The sequence below is a fragment of the Parasteatoda tepidariorum genome, chromosome 2, assembly GCF_982258835.1.
Source record: "Parasteatoda tepidariorum strain Cologne lab strain chromosome 2, Ptep-v5.0, whole genome shotgun sequence".
In the NCBI taxonomy this organism is placed as follows: Eukaryota; Metazoa; Arthropoda; class Arachnida; order Araneae; family Theridiidae; genus Parasteatoda; species Parasteatoda tepidariorum.
The window spans coordinates 32,819,194-32,845,545 of NC_141756.1; the positions used below are offsets into that span (position 1 = coordinate 32,819,194).

Below are 26,352 nucleotides of genomic sequence, written 5' to 3' on the forward strand. Positions count from 1 at the left end.
GTTTTCTTATGTTTATGAATTAATGCAATCTGGCAACATGCGAAAGCAGAAATTGAAGAAGTTTCGGTATTTGATCAGAAGATGAAATTTTTACTATCACAGTAACTGAAATATATTGGATTTAAAGTGAAAACAATTTATTAAATTATGTTTCAATATAGTGGATGATGTTTAAAATAAGTAATTTCACCAGGCATTATTTTACCAGAAAAACTCTGATTGATGTTCTTGTGCGAAAAATAAATATCCCCTGTCTGCTCACTGCGCATAAGGTGCTGTTTAAACAACATAGGTTTGAGTTATATTAGTTTATAGATTTATAGAGATAGTTTTAATTTGAATATTTCTTATCTTGTTTGTAAAATCGATAAAAGAAGACAACATTGGCAGTGTTATAATCCAACCGCAATAAATTTACTTGCATAATTGCCAGTGAACTTGATTTTATTTTGAAATTCATCTCTTGTTTTTGTTTATTAAATAGTTGATGTTCTTTTATAAATTTCACTTGAGAATTATTTAGCTTATCTTAAGCGGTAAAAACTTTCTGCACTGTGTATGTATATAAATATATATATTAATTTTATTTTGATTAGTTAAACATTTGGTTTTTGAGGTGCATCATTTTCCATCCTCCTACATAACTTAATAACCCATTAGCTGATACTATTGTAAAATCTTAAACTCTTAGAGAATTTTTCCAAGTAGGTACTTCTTCGGGCCAACTTAAATTGTTTGGTTATTTAATTTGGAATAAATTTATGAAAAATATGTAGTGCCTTGCCCAAGAAGGTTACGAATTGAGAATTGCGAGTGTACCTTAATTTGAAATCTTTTAGCTTATTGCGCCAAAAGTTGCCCAAACTATCATTATTTTAGCGGTTAATTTCAAATATATATTATAGTTATATATATTATTTTACAGTTATATATATTTTTGTTCTAGGTCTTCCAATTTTGAGCTTATGCGAATGGCTTCTTCCTCCGAAACTGGAGGTTCTCAGCCAACAGAGGAAAAGAAGTTTAAAAATAAGTTATGTTTAGAAAAATCACCCTATTTACTGCAACATGCAGCAAATCCAGTTGAATGGTAATATATATATATATATTTTTTTAATAACAGGCTTACAGAGTTTCAAATGTATGTGATTTTATGTATAATTCTTAAGCAGTATCTTGTAGTATTCCAAACCCAGTTATAAAAAAAGTCCTCAGTGGATCATGGGATAGGATTCCTTTGCATTCAGGCTAACCACAATCATGATTTTTCCTCTCCATCTAACGCAAATGCGGGTTAGTTTCATCAAAAAGTCCTCCATGAAAGCTAGTAAGTTTCTCAAGGAGTTCCCTTGTCTTCTGGATGGGGTTCAATCTCGAGATGACAAAATTAATTTGGCTGTGTTACACCAGCTATATATATATAAACGACCACATGTTGTGTATATATATAAATTTTATGTATGGATGGTATGCTTAGCCTTATGAAGATGTATGTATGTCTTAACTTAATGACCCTCAATCATATATTGTTATTGTACTTATACTGCTTATATTTCAAGTGTATTAAGATTTTAGTGAATATCAGGATTTTATTAAGGTTGTAATTTAGTATGAGACTCGACTCAACGAAACTTGGTGTACGATTTGAATATCGATCATAGTAAACCCACAAATGAATTGGCTGTTCAAGGTGGGCTGTAAAATGAATAAAAGGATGTGTTATATAAGTGTATTTTTCCTATGTCTCAGATAGTGTTAGTTAAATTTAATTTAAAATATTGATCTGTTCTATTTAATCAAAAATAAACCTAATCAAATAGCGAAGTACTTTTGTTGTGGTTGATAAGTATTTTTTTAAAAAAATACAAAAAATAGAAGCATAAATTTTGGTGTTTTGTTTAATTTCTGAGATTTATTTTTTCTAAGTAATTTTAAGAAAAATTAATTCAGTAAATTTTAATCTAAATTTCGTTAAGTAGCCATTTCATATGCACCAGATATAATCATTTAGTATAGACCACCTTTAGCGTATATTTTTAGGAACCTTGTTAAAATAAAGACAACAAAAAAAAATTAAATCATTGATGCTCGCAAATTAAGATTTAAACCAGAAAAAAAAACATTTAAAACACTTCAAAAGTTGACAAGCCACTATAGGTGTAGAGGAATGCAAAAAACGTCTAAAATTGTTTTATAGCTGGTAGAGAATTGAAAGCTTTTTTAATTACCATCTTTTATCTTAAAGAAGGAAACAATCCACAACCAATTAGGTTCTGTAGCTTTTGTGCACCCACCTTCCTCATCAGTGATTTGACAGCTTTCAATAGCTTTTTTGGTTTTTTCCTGTTTTTTTTTTTTAATGACAAGTTTTTATTCTGAATACCCTATGTATTTTTAAATTGTATCGTCAAATACTTAAGCATTTATGAGTTTTTTAAAATCATCCAAAGTAAATAATCATTTCCAGTATCATTGTTAACTAAAAAAAGTTTGTTTTTTTTTCCTCCAAAAAAAAGTGTTTTGAGGAGAGAATTTCAAAAAAATTTTCAATAAACATAAGAATGAAGTTATTATAATTGTTTTTTCATTTCAATGAGTTGATATGTTTTCTTGCCTAAGAGAAAAATTTGTAAATGTATGAAATTTGCAGTTAAGAAATTTCTATAACTAAGCATGAACTATTAACTTTTTTATATTATTTGTTTCATTATTTCTTAAGAGGTTAAGATTTTAAAAGCTAAGCATACCAAAATTTATTAATTTGTTTGTTACTAGATCTAATGTTGCAAAAAAATAAAACTTTTTCTGTAAATAATAAATACTTTACTATATATTTTGTGTTTTTAAGTATTTGTATCTATAAATCATTTTCAAACATTTAAATATTGATCTGTTCCATACTAATATTGTTATATTTAGTTGGTTAGATGTAAAAAATGGAAATTATGTATCTAACACAAAATTCTATAAAACACAAAGAAAAAAGTAAGGACTAAAAAAATAGCATACCATGAATTTTTGATGACTTTAACCAGTTTCTGACGCTTGACAAGTATATTTAAAAATTTCAACTTTCATCGACTGACTGTACTAATTTAAGAAACAAATAACTTAATTTTTTTCTAAAATTTTTTCACTGTGTTTAATCTAAAAGATATATTCTCAAGTAGTTATTCTCACATCTATTAGCTTTATTTTTTGTGTATGTTTTCACAGTAATTATGTCCAACTTTTTTGAGTGAAAATTTAAGTTTGTATAAACATTGCTTTTGTTGTAAATATTTAATTAAGCTATAAACTTTGTTAAATATTTATATATATATATAAAAAATGAAAAGTAAAACCTGATCGTCAGTTTTGTTTTTTTCCTAGGTATCCGTGGGGACAAGAAGCTTTTCAAAGAGCCTTAGAGGAAGACAAGATGATATTTCTATCTGGTTTGTTATTTTATTTTTATTATTTTACACAAGTATATTATAAGAAAAATTATTATACGTTCAAATATTTATACAGAATATTATTTTGCATTTATCAGTACAGTTACGTAGTGATGAGAAAGCTTCTTTATTTTATATAAGTGGGAATCTGTTTTTTATTTTTAGACTGCAAGTTCTTTTCTGGCAGACAAATTACATAGCTGATAGAAATATTCATTAATAAAATACATTATTTTAAATAAATGGGATATTCATGAGGGTTTTTATTGTAACTTTCACCGGGGTCAGCCCAAAGGCTAGACGAGTGAGGCAGTCATCTAGCTGAAAAATTAGCACAATTCACACAGATTATATTACAATTGACAGATAAGTTATACAATGTAAACACTAGAATTATTGCCTCAGTATTTAACCAAAAGCAACAACAACAAAAATACTCCATCCATATTAGTATTTTCATCTTTCTCTCATTTACAAGTTAGAGTGAGGTTTCTAAAAAAATAAAATAACTACTAATAAAATAGTTGGAATGTAAATTTGTATGCACTTCTTTTATTTTCACCATTTAACAGTATGTTTGAAATTCATTTTAACATTGGCACTTTTATTAGTGATATGCCCCGTGGCAGAAACACGGCGACACAGCGACATTGTCGCAGAAAGCGACTGAGTTCTTGCAGAAAGATTTTTTTTATTTGGGAAATAAAATTTTTTGGTTTGCTACAAACAAAAGTTCTCAAAATAAATTCTGCAGAAACAGAAGTTGTTTTACCAACAAAAAAAAAAAAAAAACATTTTCTTCAGAAACAAAAAATTTCTGCAGAGAAGCAATAATGGTTCTGCAAAATTTTTTTCTTACAGAATTGTTTTAAATATTTTTTTTTCTAGCGTATCGCGGAAGGAGAAAGCGCTCGTAATTCTCCGTTAATCTCCAACACAAACAGTTACTGGATAAAAAGGGGAGAATTTTTTTCCCCTTTATTAAGCTATTTTTGGAAATTTGCCAACTTCGGCCTCTATTGCTGGCGCAGTAATTTGCTTTGTGTTTTTTTTTAGAACAGAGCATTTTATATTTTTTGCACTTATGTGGAAAATTTCATGCGTAAAAAGATTCTTTTTTTAAAAAAATCATGTCTAGCGAAAAGGTTATTTGTTGCAATTGTGAAGCCTCAATAGTTAAAACAAATTTGAAAACTGATTTATCAAGGCGGCATTCCGAAAAAGAAATAAGATGGAAGTCGACAACATCTAAAAATGCCTATATGCTTTGAATTAAATTGTCAATAAAAAAATAAAAATAAAAAAAAACCAATCTAACGATAAATGAAATAAAGCCTGAAAGATATCTCACTATCTACGATTTTTTAGCATGCGAATGAAACCCAGATTGTTGAAAAATATTTACTGGTCACTTTCAAACAGGTTTCCATACACATGCGAAAAAAATCGCATCCAATGAATATGGCTCTAATACCGATGTTTCAGTACTGATAAAGACTATTTCGTTTCGAGATGTTGAATAGACTTGAGCATATTGAGTCGGAAACTGCTTCTGCATACTTCGTGTGGAATCAGTGCTATATATTTACACAATACAGTGCGAAATCACAAGCGCTGTGTATTTTTTTCGTTCTGAACTTAATCTGATCACGAAAAAAGTTTTATTTACCTCCTTTTTTTTTAAAAAAAATCTTTCAATAAGTCAGTACAATATTAATCGAATCTAAATAATTAGATAAAATTAATTAGATGTAGAAAAAATTGAAACAAACATTGCTTTAATTTTTCTGCTTTTAGAATTCGGTTATAGTCAATACTATTTTATTATTTTGATTACTCAACTTCAATATTAATTTTTTCACCTGATATAACTACTATAGTGAAACATTAAATCATACTATTTTAAACTGATACTTCAAATTCAGTTATCTTGTTTTATAAATTTAATCTTTTTGTCCATACTTAGCTATTTCTATAAGTTCTATCTTATTACAGGTTCTGGGTAATCTTTATTTATGCTCTAGTAAGCATTTTTGTCTGCAGATCTATACATTTATAACTTTTCGTTATTATCGAAGATTATGCAAATTTATACTTAAACAATTTAAACTTATTAAGAAATGTAAACTTATATTATGAAATTAAGAAAAAAACTACACAGTTTTATTCTATGCATGTAGACTTATTTTATAAACACGAATTTCATCTATTATTATAAATTCATTACACATACATTTATAACGATAAAAATATCTTGCAGAAAGATATTGGTTCTAATTAGGTTTGTCGCAGAAAGTCAGAAAAAATTCTGCCACAGGGGTGATATGAAAATTGGGTACTTCACTGGAGAATTTGGAAAGGTAACATAAAAGCCAAACAAAGCTCAAGTTTTAGATATATTTCATTTTGAGTTGCAATAGTTATTGGTATTGCTAGAAGAGTGGCAATTAATTTCCTAGATTTAGAATGCACTAAAGGGGGTAGTTATCACTCTCTCTACACTGACTGATATATTGCTCTGATTGATTTTTTCTTGCATTATTCTTCAATATCAGTAAAAACTAACCATTTTAATAAAAATTATTTGAGGAGTATTCTCGTTCCCAGTGAAATTTTTCTGGAGTGAAACTGGAATCAAACATGTCAAATACATATCTAAATGCATATTGGCGATCTCTGACTACACGATGGGTTACTTTATAAGTTTACACAATTTTTAGATTACCTTCATATATTGGTTAAAAAGTTTTGGTTAGAAGTTTTAGTTTTGTAGATAATTTTAAGCGTTGTTTAATGTTTCAGTGGGTTATTCCACCTGTCACTGGTGTCACGTGATGGAGAGGGAATCTTTCGAGAATGAAGAGATCGCCAAAGTAATGAACGAAAGCTTCGTCAACATAAAAGTGGACAGGGAAGAGAGGCCAGATGTTGACAAAGTGTACATGACATTTGTTCAGGTATTTGATCCAGAATTTTTTCACACTTTTCTTATCTTTTTTTTGTGTTTGTTATTGGCAAAGTGGACGATCTCACATTGTTTAAACCATCGAAAATCGACTGGCAACATGTCAAATGATAAATCATTCATTACATAAACCTTCTATTCATTGAAAAACTATAAAATATTATTATTTCATATTTTTTGTTTGTATGCTTATTAAATAGCACTAGTTGGATATAATTGCATAGTTCAACAAGTTGGTTCATACTTTATTTTTCTTTCTTTTATAGAAAAGGTATAACTTATTCAATACTAATAGATTCACTTAATTAAACAGCTTGTATTATCATTGGTGTAATTTTAATTTCAGTTTCATAAAAAAAGGTTTCAAACAAAATGCCATATTGAATTAAAATTCTTATAAAAAGTGTTTCATATTTATATATGTAATTAAAAGTATTAAAATAAAATTAAGGAAAATCTTATGTGAAAAAGAAAACATTTTTGCTGTATATACTTACTGTTAAATTTGTTAATAAATGTCATGAAATTTGAAAGAATTATTGTGTCTGTGGGAGTTTTAAAATAACTGTTTTGGTTAAATGACATTTTAATTTTATGTTTGTATATTTCATTAGTATGTACTAGAAACTGGAAAATGAATAATGTCATAATTGAAAGTGCAAAGACATTGATCAATGTAAAAAATACTTTTACAGTCAACTACAGGTGGCGGTGGATGGCCCATGAGCGTATGGCTTACACCTGATTTGAAACCTATTTTGGGAGGGACATACTTTCCACCTGATGACCGCTATTATGGGCAGCCAGGTTTTAAGACAATTGTGACACATATTGCTCAACAGGTAAGGTCCTTGATTCAAATATATAGTGCAAAAGAATACATTTTTGATTGAAATTTTTATTGCCTTTATTTGAAATTTTGCTGGGTGTATTACATCTGTTTTGCTTTGTAATTAGTTATACTTTAAGATATTTTATTACCTTTTACAGACTTGTTTTTATAGTCTCTTACATTTTATTTTAATATATAACATTTTATCTCTTACATTTTACATTGTTATTGTTTTTAAATAGTCTATTTTATTATAGTTATCTAAGAAATTTATTTCATCGTGTATACATCGGTAAATGAATTGTAAAAAAAAAATTTTTGAATTTAAAAAAAAATTTTAGTGGCAGGTGAACCGAGTGAAAGTGATGGAACAGGGGAGTAGAATTCTTGAAATTATAACTCAGTCTATGAGTTTGAAGGCGTTCTCTGAGTCTGGAAAAATGCCTCCCAGCATGGATTGCATCAAAAATTGTTTTCTTGAGCTACTTCATACATATGACAAAGAATATGGTGGATTTGGAAGTGCACCCAAGTTCCCTCAACCAGGTAAATAAGACCAATCTGAGAGTGTTTAAAATTGCCTTGCGTTTTTAACGTTATATATAAATATATATACATTATGTTTGAAAAAGAAAAGTTTTTTTTTTTTTTTTTTTTTGCTTGTACAATTGTTTTTATTTTCATCCTGTCAGTGAATAAAAAATTGCTTTTTTTAAATAGAGCATTGTTTTAGAATATTTTTTTGTGACTTTCTCTAGATTCATGTAATATTTCATGCATAAGTACAAAAATAAAAATTTAAAATTCTATTTGTGGTAAAGAATGAAATTGCACTTAAAATCACTTTTTAGATGAATATTTTTAGTTTTTTTACTATTATTAAGCTTTTTAACCCTCACCATTCAATTTCCCTAAAATGTGTAGTCCAAGCCTGTAACTTTGTTATTTTTGTTCATTGAAGTAGTGAAATTTGTTATTTAAATGCTCTTGAAACTTAAGAAAAAGGAAAGAAAAAGCAAAGCGTTTCATTTCTAAGGCATATGCATGACAAAAATTTAATTTTACAAAACAGCAATAATGATTTCATTCAGGGATGGTTCCAGCATGTTCTGATAATGTAATGGTTCCGTTTTCTTAGATTTAATTTTAAAAAGCAACTGATTTTGTAACCTAAAGGTTTTTAGTTAGTGGCAGTCACTAATCACAAGTGTATTTTTTAATTCTCTCATGCTCTGAAAATCATTTCATTTCCTGCCTAAAAAATTCGTATTTTAAAAAAAATTACTTTCAAAGCAAAAAATTTAAGAATTCTAATATGGGAGGTTCTAACGTTGATCGCTGCTGCTTATTTTGATATTCCAAAATTCCTATTTACAAAGCCAATACTGTAATTTAAGGTGTCGTCCTACATATAAATTCTGATGTTAAAACTTAGATTTTTTTTTAAAATAAGTTATTGTTTATTTATTTTTTGTTATTGTTAGTTTAGTTATTGTTAGTTTTAACTATAGTAGTGGTCACAAGTAGTAAAACCACTGTAATCGCTACTTTTTATCGTAGTTTGATATATAGTGTGTTACTTTTTTTTTTTAAAAAAAAAAGTAGTGTAATGGGTAGTGCAATAAAAAAAAATAAAAAAAACAGTTTTGTGATTCCTAGCTACTACTTTTACGTTAGTTTAGTATGTGGACACTACAAGTAGTGAAACTACTGTAGTCGCTACTTTTTTTCATAGTTTGTGGTGTAGTTGATTCTTTTTTAAAAAAGTAGTGCGATGAGCAGTGCATTACAAAAGTTTGTTGCAGTTTCTGGCAACTACTTTTTGTTAGTTTAGCATGAGCGGAGTTCTAACAACTAATTTTTCGAATTTGGTGGGTATAAATCTTCAGGGATCTGTCAGTAGACGCAATTTTAAATGCCTCTCTGACTGTGAGTAACAATTGTGTTCTTAGAGTCACGTATATATATTTTAGCTAGCCATATGAATAATAGATAATTTATCACTTTGGTTACACTTTCACATGCAAATGTACACTTGTGAAACATTGATGTTATTTCAATGGAAGGGAACATATTTCCGTTGTACTTAATTTCTTAAAAGGAAAAAAAGGTCAGTAAATACACGAAATTGCAAATATTTGATAATTTCCTAGCATTTCTTAAATTAATTATTCGCTGTCAATATGGGCATAAAAAATAAAGATTAAATTAGCGAATTCACAAAGAAATATTTTAGAATAACATTCTGGCTCATGTAAACACAAATAAATATTTCTAAATAACACTTCATGTTAAATATAAGCCAACATTTTTTAAAAACCAAACATAATGTGTAAATTAATTTCCCCATCAAAGTTTGGCTCCTTAAATTAGGTCAGCTGTGACTACATTTCAAAAGTTTCTTGTCACTACATTTGAAAAAAAGTAATTGTAGTTAACTACATTTGTAACAAAGTAGCTGTAGTAAACTACAAAAATATTGTAGTTTTTCTAACCACTAAAACTGGTTTAATTTTCGTAATTAAATTATTATTTGTTTTAATTTGATTCATTTGTGAGAAAATATTTTTATTGATTTCTAGGAATAAGAACTATGTATATATTTTTTGACTTTGCTTACAAGTATCATGATTTTGGGCCACAATAAAAAGTATTTTTGATGGGATTCTAATTTAGCTTTTAAAAAATGAATTGAATGATTTAATTCTGAATTAAGTTACAATTTTCTTACTAGCCATTTTAATTCCCGAAGAATTCCCTAATCGTTTTCACTGTCCATAATTTCATCCATTATTTACAAAGGTAGGAGTCATATATATATCAAAGAAATAATTCTTTAATTTCCTTAAAACCATTTTTTTTTTACTTTTTCCTTTCTATATTACTTATTTGTGTTCTGTAATAATAATAAAAATGTAACCTTTTTTTATGTTTGTGATAGGATGTTATTTTTTAATCAAGCATTTGGCATATTAAAAAACTTATTATTAGTTACCTATAGGTTGGAATTTCTGATTCTTAATTAAAACAAGAAAAATAAAAACTTCATTCAAATGAGGAGATTCTCTTTTATTCACAACTCGAGAAGCATTTTATAGGATTTTTCTGGTCCCACATCTCAAAAAGAAACACACCAAATCAATGTATAATAAAATTAAAGAAATAAATCTAAAAAATTATCAAACAGCAGCATTCGCTATAGCAATTCATACAATGATGACACATCTGCACTGTTTACTCTTGAACAATTAACTTATTTTTAACTGCTATTCGTTTCTTAAATTAATTCTCAACTGAAATAAAAGGTTCATGGCAGTCTAATATTGTATATTTAGATAACTTTTATCTCTAACTGTGAGTTTTTGTGAAAGTTTTAGGTTTTTTCAGAATGAGATGTGAAAAAAAGTATTTAGGACATAATAATAATGAACTTGCATTTTTATATTTCTTAAAAGTTTTTTTTGCAGATAGCTCGTAACAAAATAGCTTTTAAGTATTATTTGTATTTAATAATATTTTTTTATGTTATAATTAAACATCAACTCAAAAATAAAGCCTATCATCTAATTATTTTTACAAAGCACTAAATGTTGAACAATGTCAAAGATCTCTAATTTAGAGGGTATTGAAAAATTTAAAGCCACAATGAAAAGAAAACTGTCTTCTTTATTTAGCTGATTATTGACTGTTTTTCCAGTCATCTTCAACTTTCTCTTTCGGATGTACTCAACGGATCCGGAGTCGAAAGATGGGAAGGAAGCTCTCGAAATGGCATTGCACACATTGAAAACGATGGCTCGTGGAGGAATACATGATCACATAGCCAAGGTTATTTGTTGCTCTAATTGTATTAATGTAAAAAATATATTGTACTAATGTAATATTATAAAAATACAATCTAATGTAGTAATAATGAGTGTGTATAATCTTTAGAGGGAAGTTAAAAAGATTGTATTGTTGCTATTAACAAATTATAATTAAAATTTATTATTATATTCTTTTTTTACTTTACTTTCTTTTTCGTGCATTATAAATTCAAACTTCCAATTCACTGCTTTTAATAATAATGAATTATCTCTTATGTTGTTACATTTTTTTCTTCTCACAAACGTAGTGAGTGAGTACGTAATATCTTTGCTTATAGCATTGTTGTTGGAGTTGTGGGTAATTTGGTAGATCAACCTAACAAATTTATTTAGACATGAAATTTACCTCTGTGATATATTTCAAAGCCCTAAAGCAAGTAGGCAACATCCTTTATAATAGTGTATAGTTTTTAGCATTTTTAGAGTCATTTAAACCGGAAGTTTGTCAGTTAACAAACCAGTATTATTTAAGGAAGTGTTTCTGGTCTTGTTTATACCATGGAACAACTAAAGTTTTATCAAAACTCCATCTGTATTTATAAATTCTTTTTTTTTTGTTTACATCAGAATCTTTATTTATGCTTTAAGAGTTTGAATTTATTTTAGAGATAATCATAATAGTTTATTTTTGTTTTGATTATTTTTGCAACAAATTTATGATAATTGGGAATTAGTATAAATAAACCTATCAATCATGCTTCTATTGCTGCTTTTTATCACTATTGTTTTTTTACGCGTTACTGTGTTCTATCTTGCATCCATCTCCACATTCAGTTTATAAGTTGCCACATATTCTTCATTGTATTGTATTTCTCATTTAAAATATGAAGTATTCGTGAGTATCTTTTAAGTTTCTAAGTTGTATTAATTTCTCGTCAGTCTCAAGTAAATGTACCTTTGCTGTCATGCTCAAAATAAATTTTCTTAAAATTTTTTTTTTTACACTTTTGGAAAAAGCCTGTTCAGCTATCCCTACTATTTATCATAGATGCAATATATTACTTATCAAATAAGCTAACACTTTCTACTATTTTAACTGGGTGCCCTTTGTCTATACAGAAACATAAAAGCTGTGATATCATTTAAAAAGATATTTTGTTTCAATATTCTTCTATTTTTAATTGTTTCCTTTCAGGGTTTTCACCGGTATTCTACTGATCAATTCTGGCACGTTCCCCATTTTGAAAAGATGTTGTATGATCAGGGCCAGTTGGCTGTTGCATATTTAGATGCATATCAAATCACGAAAGACAAATTTTTTTCTGATGTTGCTTCTGACATTCTAGAATATGTTTCCAGAGATCTGAGAGATGTTGTAAGTAGAAACATTATTTATGGAACTCATAAATGCTTTTCAAAATTAGAAATAATTTATTTAAGATTATTGTTGTTTATGTGCTTGTTGCATTGCTCATAAGACTAAGTTTTGACTATCAAAACTATATTGATAGAAAAATAACAATTTTTATAGTATATAGTTGCATTTGTTTTATAGCAAATAGTTTGACCACTTTCGATTCTTATAAAAAAGATGACCATTGTTTTCTAATGAACTTAATTATTGTGTTTTATTTTATAATTTAGAATGGCGGATTCTATAGCGCTGAGGATGCAGATTCATTACCATCCGAGTCTTCCGAAAGAAAGAAGGAGGGGGCATTCTGCGTGTGGATAGAGTCCGAGATTCGAGAACACCTATCCGAAATGGTGCCAAATACTAAAGTGACGCTCGCTGATGTCATTTGTAAATATTTCCATGTACTTCCAGAGGGCAATGTTGATCCTTATCAGGTATAAATCATTTTTTTCTGATTTTGTTTTTGACATTCTGAAATACATTTCCAAAGATCTGAGCGATGTTGTAAGTTGAAACATTATTTATGGAACTCAAAAATGCTGTTCAAACTTATCTTTTCAACTATAAATTGACCTATCTTTTCAACTTCGATCAACTCTGCATCCATTGTGAGGCCTCTTCGCACTTACTGTACAGTTAACTAGATCTCTGATGATTTTAATTCTGCATGGCTACAATATCAAAATGTTTGAATCACAGAACAAAAATCTTAAGTAAGGTAAACATTTTTTAAAGTGGTTGCAGATTTGAATAAAGTTTTATAGTTAAAGAATGAAGTCTTCATTCTTTTCAACTTACATAAAAACGAAAAAAAATAGATATTTTTAAAGTTGATATTAATAAATCATTCATTGTTTCTAAATGATATTCATTGTTTCTTCTGATTTTTTCATAGGAGTTCTAGAAAATGTTTTGCTTACTAAAGTATTGGGGGGAAAGCTCTGTGCATAATTAGACAAAATGAAAAATTTTAAATTATATTCTGACAGTTGTTTAACTTTTCTAGAAAAATCTTCATATTTTATTTTGCAGCTTAAACTTAATTAATAGTTTGAACGTCTTGGTGATATCTTATTAATCGTTTCTCTGCATTTCGCGTCTTGTTCGAAACATTCAAATATAATAAAGATCACCTAATTTTATTTTTTATTAGTTCATAGTACTTTATTAAACAAAAAGGACCTGTACTGAGCTTATGATCTCCACTGTTCCACTAAGTTTTGACTTTGTATCCAAACTTTTGACTTGTATGGACAAACTATCAAAATAGTATGGTGCTAAATGTGAATGAATAAACTTAATACCATCAATTGTTATTTTTATATTTCATTAAATTATGCACGTAAATCTTATGTACCGTCTACATCCAAATAGATCATGGTTTTCTTTACAAATTGAATCAAACGTGGATTATTAGCTTTGAAACTATACACTGTTCCAAATAAAAAATACTCATTATACTATATCTTTTTAACTTACATGTTGCCATAAATCTAAAAAAGTTTGTTTTAAAAATGGATCCCATGTCTTATCAATTTTAACGCCACAGTGGTTGGATACTCTTAGCAGCATTGATACTCTGCCATAAATCCTTTCATTAAAATCTAATAAATTTTATGATGGAATTTATTTCAGATTAGAGAAGTACCTAGTTATTTCAACTTAACAGTATTATAATATGCTGCAACGTTCTCCCTTCCTAAGTTTGAATTAAAAAGAACTGAGTGTGAGTAATAAATATATAATACATGATTCTGGTGCAAAGTTAAACAACTGCTTTAAGACCTTGTTTTGTTTTTTTTAAAATTTGAACTTTTTTCTTATTATTCTGAATGTAAGTCACTAAATCAAAATTTTATCTGGTTATTATCCTTCTAATTAGCAAAACTCATAATTTTCTTTCTGTAGCTTATGCTTGTTGAAATGAATAGGTTAATGAATATGTTCGTGATGGTTTTTGCAGGATCCCCATCATGAACTGAAAGAAAAAAATGTTCTCATTGTGAAAGAGGAGGAGGAAGAGTGTGCAAAGAGCTTAGAACTAGATGTGGATGTTTTCAGGGAGGCCTTGCTGAAGGGAAAAGAAAAACTTTTTGAAATTCGCCAACAAAGACCCAGGCCCCACATGGATGACAAATTTGTAACCTCCTGGAATGGTATGTGCTTACATTGAAGATATTTTGAGATGTTGACTATTGTAATTCTTATTCATTCATATGAAAGGTAAAACGCAAATGCAAAATGTTAAATCTGCAATACGTGATTGGTTGTTTATAATCATTTCATAATGGATCTTTTAAATACACTTCAAATCAAGTTCATAATCATAAAGAATTTGTATTTAAATATTATCATAATAGCAAAAATAATACCTGTCATAGAAGATTTTAATTTTTAAGATTCAAAATTTTTATTAACATTCAGCCTATTTATTTTTTTGTTTCGTTTGATTTTTTTATTTTAAAGTATTTATTAGAGAGAATTGAAGGAAATGGATCTGTGCGCTTTTAGTAGCTGAATGTTATCCCTTAAAGAAACAGTATTTAATAAAAGCAATTTTCAATTGTTCTTGTAAAAAAAAAAAGTTTTAATAATACAAATATGGGGTACTGAGAGAGCTCATTTTGACAATTGTCCACTCTCTCAATAGAAAAGGTTTTGTTTTATGGCTTCTGGAGCTGGTACCCCCTGAAGACGTCGGCTTCAGTGGCCATATTTTTATTTCCATTGTTTGTTTTTTTCTTTATTGCTTCAATTAATAATCTTAAATTATTTGAAAAAGTTTGTATATTTATTTAAAATGACATGGATTTTTTTTTAATTATATTCCTTTGTGGGTTTTTTTTCTTCTAAATAATATAATTTATTCAATTAAAAACAAACAATTTATTTTAGCCTTAAAAAAGCTAATTGCAGCACTTTCAAATCATGAAGTGTAGGGTACACTTACAATGCCCCCAATCTACTGCAACTGTTATTTTAGATGTAAGGTAGTGGTTTATGAAAGTATCATGCTGTTTGAAAAATTTTTTCTTTTTTTTTAATATTGTATTGTTTATCACAGCTGTTTATTTGAAAAACAATCAGCATTATTGTTCTATTTTTGTTTTCTGTAAATAAAAAATTTGTCGATAAAATAAAAGAATCTTATGAGTTTTTCAGGATTAATGATCAGTGGTTTTGCAAGAGCTGCCCAAGTGCTACAAGACCCAAAGTATGCTGAGATTGCAATGAAAGCTGCACAATTTGTACACAAACACCTATACAATGCAGAGTCTAATTGTTTGCTACGAAGTGCTTATAAAGGAAGCAACTCAACTGTTGCTCAAATGTGAGTGTCCTTTTTCCAGATGTCATGTATCTGTATGATTGTGTTGGCTGGACACAGATTCTTCGAAATTCATTGTGAGGTCCTTCCTTAAAAGTCAAAGAATATAATGTTCATAGTTCTTAAGCTGTATATGAAAAATTTATCGACTGCAAAAGCTGTTTTTGAAAACAATAATTTACCATTTGATTCTATAAATATCAATTTTCATAAACATGCAAAATTTGTAACTTCAATTATTTTTATTACTGGTATTTTTGCTGAAAGCTTAGTTGATATTGTTATTTTTTATTTAATTTGTCAAAAGCTTAATTGTGAGAAAAATTTGTAGAACATTACAAATATACATAAAAAAGGTATTCTCTGCATATTTTTTTCCATAAAATAATGAATTAAAAAAATATAATACTTTTTTTTAATGAAATTTCAACCAGATATACAGCTAACCTAAGACAATTGTCCTTGTCTTCTCCAATGCAGTAATTGATTTATCATAAGGCCAGAGAGGCCAAGACCTAAAGCCCTCATATTTTTGTAATTTTCCTTAAGGATTGTCTATTAGAGTTATGAATTAACAAAAATCATAATAGGTATTAAGCCAAACTTACTAATATCATATTTTACTCGTGTTATAAAAATTTTAATGCACTTTATCAATAAGCAACAAATAAATTATATTTAAAGTTACGACCGAGGATCCCCGACAGTTCTGTGCCTACATTTCTAGATCAGGCTCTGGTCTTCCCCATTTTGAGTATGCCTTAGGATTGGATTGTAAAACAAAAGACTCAGCAAACTATGAAACTAAAATTCTTTTAAGGAAAAACAACTTTTTTAATATAAAAATTACTGACACATATCGATAGGAAGACAGCCCCTACTCTCATCAGACTAAGAACAAAACATCATAAAAACATGAAAATTTCTACAGATGGGACTAGAAAATATCAAAACTGTGGCAACTTGTCTTAATGTGGAACTGACACCATATCATGTTTTAACTGCCCTGCAGTCGCTGCAGGCCTTCATCTCTTGAAATACCCCACAGAAGAGGATTTGTATTCATTTAATGCCATAGAAATAACAAAAATTATTCAAGTACACCATGAAATATGATTCAATAGAGGATACGACACCAAACAACCAACTGACTAATATGTGCTTTTAATATGCATGCATAATGTAATTTTATATCTATTATAAATGTGTTTTAAACAAATAAAAATTAAACAGTTGTTTTTTAAGATGATCAATCTGACTTGATTATCTTTCAACATTAAAAAGATTCGAAAAGATATATAACCACAAAAAGTTTTCCGTGTTTCATTTCTTTGATATTTAAACCTGACAATTTCAGAGAAATAATTTGTTCAAATTGTTTTTAGCTTTATTACATGCTAGAGACATATATATTATTACCCTGCTGGTTAAAACATATTTTACCTAATTCAAAAAATATGCATATAAAAATATACTCTTGAAATATTGTTATGATAATAAAAAAATAAGAGAAATGCAAGTGTTGCTCAATTCTTCTAATTTGCTTTTAAGCTTGCGGTATGATTTAGATTCATCTTACTTTCATTTGTATTTCCTATATGTTTGTATATGTAGTTTTGGGATATCTTTTTTAATGTTAAAAAAGAATTCATCTCAATATATAATAACTGAAATTTCTCTTCCATTTGCAAGCCATATTATTGATCATTTAATTTTGCTACTCCTGTTCAGTCAATTTGATATTATAATTTAGTTTGTTTAAATTATACTATGAATGGGTATCGGATTTATTTCTAAAAATATTGTTATTGTGTTTTTAGCCTGAGTCCAATTCCTGGTGTTTTGGAAGATTATACTTTCCTTGTGAGGGGTGTTCTGGACTTGTATGAGGCGACATATGACCCATGGTGCCTGGAGTGGGCATCTAAGCTACAGACGACACAAGACTGCTTATTCTGGGATGCTCTTGATGGTGGATACTACAACAGTGTCTCCACAGATACGTCCATTGTATTGAGGCTAAAAGAAGGTAAATTGACCCACAGTTTGCACATTAGAATTTAAAAGATATTTAATATTAGTTTATTAATATGTGTATATCTAGATCTTAAAGGAGTCATTTAAAAAATATTGAATAGTTACTAATCATAAATCTTCTTAGTTAAAGCATTACCTTACCACCACTTTTAACTCTTCTTTTTTCTTCACTTTTCATAACAATTTTGTTATTAGTTTACCATGTGGGAGGCCATTATTTGTTCTAAATTGTAGTTTGTGACATAGTAGTTGTGTATTTCTTATTCCTCTGTGCAATCAGTTCCTTTTATTTCTGATCATCTTAAAATATCAAATTCAGTTGATTCAATTTGAAACTAACCTTATTTTTGAAAACAAGAGTCCAACATATTAATCACCATAATTCTATTTAAAATTGGACAGCGACCACCGTAACCATATAAATATGCATTATTTTTCCTTTTAATTTACTTAACGTTTTAACATTGTTGTATGGCTCATTGATATAGAAGGTCATCGTTTAAAACCATATATATATATTTTTTTATGGATTCCTTACAATTTTGATAATACTGAGTACCAAAAGAAGAAAGGTATAGGAGACTAACTCATTTTTAAAAAAATAACTGAAATGTATAAATTTAATTATGTAAAGTTTTTTAATCTTATTCTCTTGATCTTTCTACCACTTTGAAATTGATATATATTTGTTTAAATATTTGAATTTTGAAGAGAAAAAATTAATAGTGTGGTTTTGTGAGCATGCCATCTATCAGGAGTGGCATATTAAGAATTTCTGCCATAATTGAACCCATGCTCAAATATTTCGTGATATTAAGTAACAGTGTAATAAAAAGTGTTTAATTTTGAAAAATAATGTTTGTGTAACCTTACTCTTAAAACTAATAATCTGATATATTTCTGGCTTAATAAGTGTAGCCAATTGCAAACCATGTGGAATTTTGAATGGTTTTAGAAAACCAGAAAATGGTATTGATGTTAGTTCGTGAAATTTCTGGAGTATTTTAATCTAATTTATCAGTAACTACAATCAATTATTTTCACACAGTATTCTACTTCATGATTTTTTCTATTCAAAAACATATTAAATAGAAGTATCAGAGAAAGTAATAATCAAAAGATGTATTGTTTTTTCTTCATTTAGATCAAGATGGGGCAGAACCCAATCCCAACTCTGTAGCCGCTACCAATTTACTCCGTCTTTCTAACATATTTGTGGATTTGAGCCTGCAAGATAAAGCCGTCAAAATATTGTCCCTATTCAGCCATCGAATGACCATGCTGCCTATGGCTCTTCCGGAAATGCTCTGTGCTTTGATGTTCTACAACTCCAAACTAAAGCAGGTAATCACTGCCCACAACAATCCATTCAATGAAAAAGACGCAATTATACAAAGTAAAACTTCAATGTAGCTTAATATAGAAGGGTAGGGAAGCCACATGCTTACGTTAGTTCTGATGCAGAATTTTAGCATTCTTTGGTAACCATAGCAGCAAAGGGGGAAAATAAATAAAATGTTACAAATTGATATGTGTTATTAAATTTATATTTTCTAACATTATATTGAATTTTTTCCAAACTTCACAGAGGAAACTGTTAAAGCTATTTCTTATTTGGAAACTGTCAATCTATTCCACCTATAAACAAAGATCAATCCACTTTTTCATGTGATATTTTTGGTGCAAAACCTTAACCAAAATAAAAGGCATGTTGCTTTTTAAATGGTTGAAAGTTGCTACTACTCAACCAAATATTTTTTAATATTAGTTTTAAAAGCTGAAATTAGTTTTGCATTACTGATTTTTTTTTCTCCATCAAATGTAATACCAATATAATTTTTTGAAGTTTTTCGAAAACTAAATTTGAGGAATTTGCTTAAAATCAGAAACTCTAATTTTGAAAAAATCCAGAAGGACATAGTCCAAGGAAATACTTCCCCTTTTCTCAAGCATTAGCAATTTGTAAATGTTGCAAAGCATACAAACAAACATAAAAATCTACAAAATATTAGTTGAAAACTGAATGCCTAAATATAAAAATTAAAAAAGAAGCACATTAAAAGGACAATTGGAAAGAAATATTATTTGTAAATCTTCTAATTAAGAATTTGGAAGGTTCATGCTTTTTTTACCCGTTGTTTAATGGTTACTAGATCTACCATTACTAAAAGAGAGGGGATACATTTTTATTTCCCAGCGTAGCATGCTTTATTTTCTATGTTGGTTTATATACAAGTTTTGAAAGAAGAAGTTTTTTAAAAAGCGTATTCTTTGGCTTCTATACGGATGAACTTATATTCAGAAATATGTGATAAATATAATTAACCATCTCCTAAAACTCTTAAACCTTATTTCTTTTTAAAATCGTTTTTCCCATCAGTGAGCAAATTCATCAACATTTGTCCAGATACTGGAAGATTGTGGCTTCTTCGATTGGTGAAAAACTTCAGTAATGCTTCTTCAACATCCTTGTGATCTGCTTTTCTCAACTTTTTTCTGCCATCTAAATTTCTTTCATGAGCAGAAATTATCAATTGCCTATTTTTCCACCTGTTACACACTGCAGATTTGGATAGTTTATATTCCTTGCAAATATCAGCTTGATTGCAGAATCCATTTTCAATTTTTCTGATTATGCCCATTTTATCATCAATGGAGAACGTTTTACGTTTACTGCTCGCCGTAGTTAAATTTGAGACACTTGTTTGGAGCCCTTTTTTAACTAAACTGATAGCAAAAAGGAGTTGAAAGGAGAACCCTATCAACACATATTAGTGTCTAACCCTTTGACCAATAATGAATAATTACTCATTCCCTCTCACAGAAAATGCATACTGATCCCACTGACACCTTACAGGTGCATTATCTGCCTGAGTTGGAAGCATCTTCTTGGTTTGTTTAGGGATGGGAAAGCGAGATAAAAGAAGTAAACAAGAAAAAATGCTTATCGCTACATTCCCCTCTATAGATGGTATTAAAAATCGGTATATGTATTTATTTTGAAGTAGAAATTTCAAAATTATTACGAAAAAAAAAGAAGAAAAAAAATCAGGTGAAAACAGAAAAAAGTTCATTATATCCAACTTTCTCATTTTTTTGGTTCACTATATCCACAAAAAATAACATTAAACGGGACCGCACATTTTGTTCACTATATCCGGGAGTTCACTATAGCGGGATTTGACTGTATTTAAAAATTGTGATACATATGTGTTAGGTTAAGCTTAATCTTTACAAAAATAATCTCTGCCTGACTGTATTAAAAGCAAACAAATTTGTATTTTTGAAGATAACTCTGCAGATTGACTCAGTAAATTCTGCTACTGTAATCATAAGTTATTATGCTATTCAAAACTAATAACATATTAAATTTCAAATCAACATTTTTTGTATGACTGGTATGCTCTTTAAGAAATTTCAGTGTACTGGCTATCAATTTCTAAATTGTTTAAGTATCATAAATGACGTTATTATAGTAATATAAGTTATGTCACATACAACTTATCTGAAATTATTTAAGTATTAAAATTTATTGTTCTAAATGTTTGTTCTTCCTAGATTGTCATAACAGGTACACCAGAGAGTGAGTCAACGCAAGAATTTTTAAGGAAGATCCACTGCCATTACCTGCCATTTAAAGTTCTCCTCCTGGCTAACGAGAACTCTGCCAAGCTTCTGTCAGAGAGACTGAAGTCTCTGGAACATTTGGACCACTCCAAACTAGCTGACAGTGTTGCACTGGTCTGTGAAAGGCAGTCATGCTCTCTGCCTCTCATGACCCCCGAAGACTTAGAAAAATGTTTAGTCTCTCCTCTTTCAAAAGAGGAACCTGCCAGTTAAAAAGAAAAGTCCAGTCCATTGGATGATGCCAAATTGAATATTTCTCACGGAAGGAAGCATTTGTCTCAAAGGGAAGGCTCTCTCTCGATCCCAAGAAGTGCTCTGGGAAGATATTTTAAAATGAAAAGGGAGTATTTTTCTCTACTCGAATCCCTCCTCCCGGTGTAGCTCTCAGATTATACTTGTTTATTCTAAGGTTATTAGATAACTCAGGCTTAGATTAAAGTTCCAGACACACTGTTGTGTCGACATGGTGTTAGTTACCATAATCGTTAGAAGTAATTATATTATGATTGTTATTCTCTGTTTTATATTTTTATCTTGTGAAATGTCTGTTTAAATTTTTTATGGTAGTGTTTCAGGTAGTACGCAAATTCATTTCTTCCTCATCTGTTGTAAGCCCATTAGGCCTAAAAACATTATAATTTATTTAGTATCATTAAATAATATGTTGAAAAATTAAGTCTCCTAAAGAGAAGCTTTTGTTCATAAGAATGAAAAAAGTCTATTTTGCAGATTAGTTTATTTTCTCTAGCTTAGATAACTTTCGAAATGCAATGCTTTTTTGAAATTTGTTTTAAAATGCATATCCCTTTATAATACTGACACATAATTTAGCTTCTAGGGATTCCTAGTTCTATTATGGTAAATTTTAAAAAGGAAAATGTGTTTTATGAAAAATGTTTATTTGCTATTGAATTAAGTATTTTTTTTTAAAAATTTCATTGAAATTGAATTTTATTGAATGGGAAATCATTTTTCTCAGGATGTATTTATTATTTTGAAAATGAATATTCTAATGAATGTATAAGATTTTGAGACACATTCATTACAGTATTAGTACTCAAGGGTGAACTTTAAGGTTTAATTTTTTTTTCATCCTAAAATAAAGCATCCTAATCCAAAATTGAAGGCTAATTTCCAATCATTAAACATACAGAGAGATTCGGAATGTAATGTTTTGTCGTTCTATAAACAATAAGCAAAGGAATGGGTTTTTTTAATTGTTTCATTTGTTTACTGATAGTTTATTGTATTGATGCACTTTATAGATCTATATGTTAAAGAAAAAAGGTTCCAAAGAATGCTCACTTAAAGAATCGTTGGTTTGAACCTCATGAATTGTCACATGAGAGGTTTAATATTGAATCTGTTCAACCTAGTATTTCTCATTCTTACAGAGTATATTTATTGAAGCCAATTTCTGATGAAGGATAATCACTACAGTGATTTATTTGTTCTTTTGACGTTAAGTAGTTTCTATTGCTGATATTTTGACTATTATTAGTTTTTATTAAACAGTTTTAAGTCATTTATTTTTTTACAATCGTTAAATTACAACATTCAAATGACTTATAGGCATGGTTGTTTTGTTTTCATTTTTAGATGTAATTTTTTTTTTTTTAGCATTTGTTTAATTTTGAATATTTGTTGAATACCGAGTGCTTCAAACTTTAATAAAATATTAAATGACATTTTATAGTTACATTGTTTAATGAAAATTATACCAGTTGAAGAATTTCTCAACTGTGGAAGTAAAAACTTCTGAAAATATTATTCTAGCTTTTTAAATTACAGAAGCATTTGCTATTTTAAAGTTGTTGTAGTTAAAGGAAGCTTGAAAAAGGAAATGGAATTTGATGGCACAGTTGTAGTTGAATTCTTATTTGCCTTTAAAAAAATACTTATTATATGCAGTAGGCATTTGCTGTAGTTTTTAATCTGCTTACTTTACTATTTACATCATTTTCCTTAGTTTGAATCAGCTGTTTGTGACAAAAACCTTCAAGTTTCTCTGTTCTTACCAATGAAAATAAACCTGTATACTTTGCAACCAAATGAAGAGGAAGTTGGCAGTTTTAAATAAATTGTAGCTTGATCTTATAATTGAAAGAGTTACACAAATACGTGCTGGAATTATTGTTTTAAATCGATTTGATGTTTTAAACCTAAATTAAATTTTTTTTTAAAAACTCATTTTTGGGTTTACATATTTCTCCATCCCTCCATAATTGAATATATCAATTTTTTTTCATGAACTGTCCAAATTTTTTTACTCAATTTTCTGATAAAGCTTATTTAATATTTCAGTTTCTCTTGAGAAGTTGTATTTTTGTCACCCACACAATTTTTGAATGGTGTGTCAGTTTTTTTTTTTTTTTTTTTTTTTTCAAATCAATAATTAGTATTGTGCATAAAAACATTCCTGGTGTATTTGAGGTCTAGTTAATATTGTGATCATGTTAATAAAAGGATTATAAAAATTCAATAATGCTTTGCTAGAACTTTTATTTGAACTCGTCATAAATATTTCAGATATTTGAATACTTTATCTTAAAGTCAATTGGCGTAATGCTCAAGTAAATATCAAGTAAATCCTTCTTTCTTTTTTTTTGTATAATAAATTAAATTTATTGACTTTTCTAAAAGAATTATGTAATTTTAAATTATTAGAGTTTCTGCAAACTTTAAAATATGTATCTTTATTTCTTAGTGGTTTGAATATTTAATTTCTCTTGGTAGTTTTTGCATTTTAAATAAGATGAGGCAATATTGTTGGTTTGTGTGATGTATGTGCTGAAGTATATGTGCGGTGCGGCAACAGTGTGACACTTCCTAAATGCTGCTCCAATAAATATGAGCTATAAATTATGAAATTATCTCATATTCTGTGTAACAACTGTCTTAATAATTTTCATAGTGTCAGAATAAATGAATAAGTACTTCAAAAAAAATCAATATTAATTTCAAGTTTTTTATACTTATAAACTTAAAACATTATTAAACATTTATATTCATTATAGAAACTTAAACATTTTGTTATTATATATTTTTAACCAATCTATGCATTCGTAGGCATTATTTCAAAGCTTTCTTCCACAAAAAGAAGAACTCCGAAAATATTGTGCCATTTGTTGAGCTTTATATCTAGTTTTTGTATCTTGTTGAAACATTGTGGTTTTAATTTTAAATATATCGTACTTCATATTTCACTTATTCATTATATATACAAAAAACATATGTATCATAAAATTTAAACGGCAATGTTGTAAATTCAATTTCAATGTTATATTTATCTGATTATATCTTACGTGTTGAAAGTTTTTATATTTTAAAATATATTATTGCTAGCATGTTAGTTTAACATGATTTTTTTAGCAAAATATTTATAATCAAACTTTTTAATCCTTTTTGTTTGAGAATACTTCCATTTTAAAACACATTTTTAAATATGTATTAAAACTTTTAAATATTTTTGAAATATTTCTTTCTCTATAATATATTAAAGTTATTTCTTACATCACAATTGTTACATTCTCACCATTTTATTAATTAATAAAACAGAGGCGAAAAATAGTAATAAATTTATTCACTTGAGATATTGAACGTCAAATTTATTTTTATTCATTGCACAAATACTGTCGGAAGATAAATTAGGTAATTGATATAAATAGTTAGAAAAAGACTCTTTTAAGAAGCTAAAATAATGCTTGATGTGATGTTTTTTGTCAATAAATGTTGCATTTTACATATGTTTTAACATTTTATGCATAATACTTTTATTGTTTTCTATTAGATGGATGCTAAAAATCCTATTTTTCTCGTGGTAGTAGTAGAAAAAATGCATAAATGATTTTTAAAAACTTGGTTTCATTTGAAGGATAAAGCAGAAGACAAATATTTAATATGCTTTTCATTATCAGAATTTATTCATACTGTAACTTGTGTCTTACAAAATTTGCTTTCCGTAGATTCCAAGAAATTAGAAACTGGTGATAAATGTATATAAAACTCGTGAAAATTTTATTATTTTATCTTTCACTTTAGTTCTATGCAGGGATAAATGTACAGTTTTAATCTCTTTTGAATGAAGGATTTTTTAATTTTAAGCAATTCAATATAATTGTTAAAATTTATATCTCATAACATCTATTCCAGTTCTAAACTTCTTTTATTTCTCTCACTATTTAAAAAAAATTTTTCCTTGTTACTTTTGACCTATACTTAAAGATATCTAGCAAGAGGAAATTGGAAATTTTACATAATGATTGCTAAATAGTCAATATTTAAAGCAGGAAAAAAATGGTAATTAAGTTAGTTGTAGTGCACAATACACTACCTATACAATCAATCATTATTCGAAAGCTACGTAGAAGTGTTTGTTTTTCTTCCTCTCATTCTCTTGTACAAAAATCACTCCTATCTAAAAACCATGTTAAGAAGAACAGGGTTGTCCTCTTTGAACCATTAAAAGAGTTGCTAGATACAACAAGGACTTAAGAAAGAGAGGGTGTATATTGGAACTGGTTTATTCATGAATGGTAGTCAGCTATTTTAAAAAATGTCTGTAATGTGAATTGAAATCATAAAAGTAATGTGAGGTTTCAATGTACTAGTTTATTGTCCATTTATCAGAATGAAAAATGGCAGTGTGCTCAACATTTTAGAGTGTCTTTTGGTTTATATTATAAATCGTAATTATGCAGTTAATGTTTTCGCATAATTATTCACTATTTCAAGTCATTTGGTTTTAGATTTGAGAAAATTATATTTCTTTTATACATATAATTCTCATTGAAAAAAATTTTTCTCCCAAAATCTTTATTTTATGGCTTTGATTAAAATAAAAGTATGCATTAAATCTATAGTATAAAAAAATTTCAAAACATTGGTTTTTTTTTCCAAAAAT

General features: G+C 28.1%; 1 protein-coding gene across 2 annotated transcripts; it reads left to right on the plus strand.

The window, feature by feature from the left end:
• Positions 1-26: 26 nt before the first annotated feature.
• LOC107449623 (spermatogenesis-associated protein 20) lies at positions 27-24,397 on the plus strand. Of its 2 annotated transcripts, none has more exons than XM_016065210.4 (14): positions 27-272; positions 947-1,090; positions 3,373-3,437; positions 6,240-6,394; positions 7,098-7,244; positions 7,576-7,780; positions 10,932-11,062; positions 12,236-12,415; positions 12,685-12,891; positions 14,421-14,613; positions 15,620-15,788; positions 17,606-17,814; positions 18,967-19,166; positions 21,381-24,397. In XM_016065210.4, the coding sequence occupies exons 2-14, from the start codon at positions 966-968 to the stop codon at positions 21,660-21,662; spliced, it is 2,268 nt and encodes a 755-aa protein (XP_015920696.1). In that variant the 5' UTR covers positions 27-272; positions 947-965; the 3' UTR covers positions 21,663-24,397. The 2 variants fall into 2 exon arrangements, with proteins under 2 accessions (XP_015920696.1, XP_015920695.1); XM_016065209.4 differs by having other exon boundaries at positions 35-292; positions 21,381-23,828.
• The last annotated feature ends 1,955 nt before the right edge of the window (positions 24,398-26,352 follow it).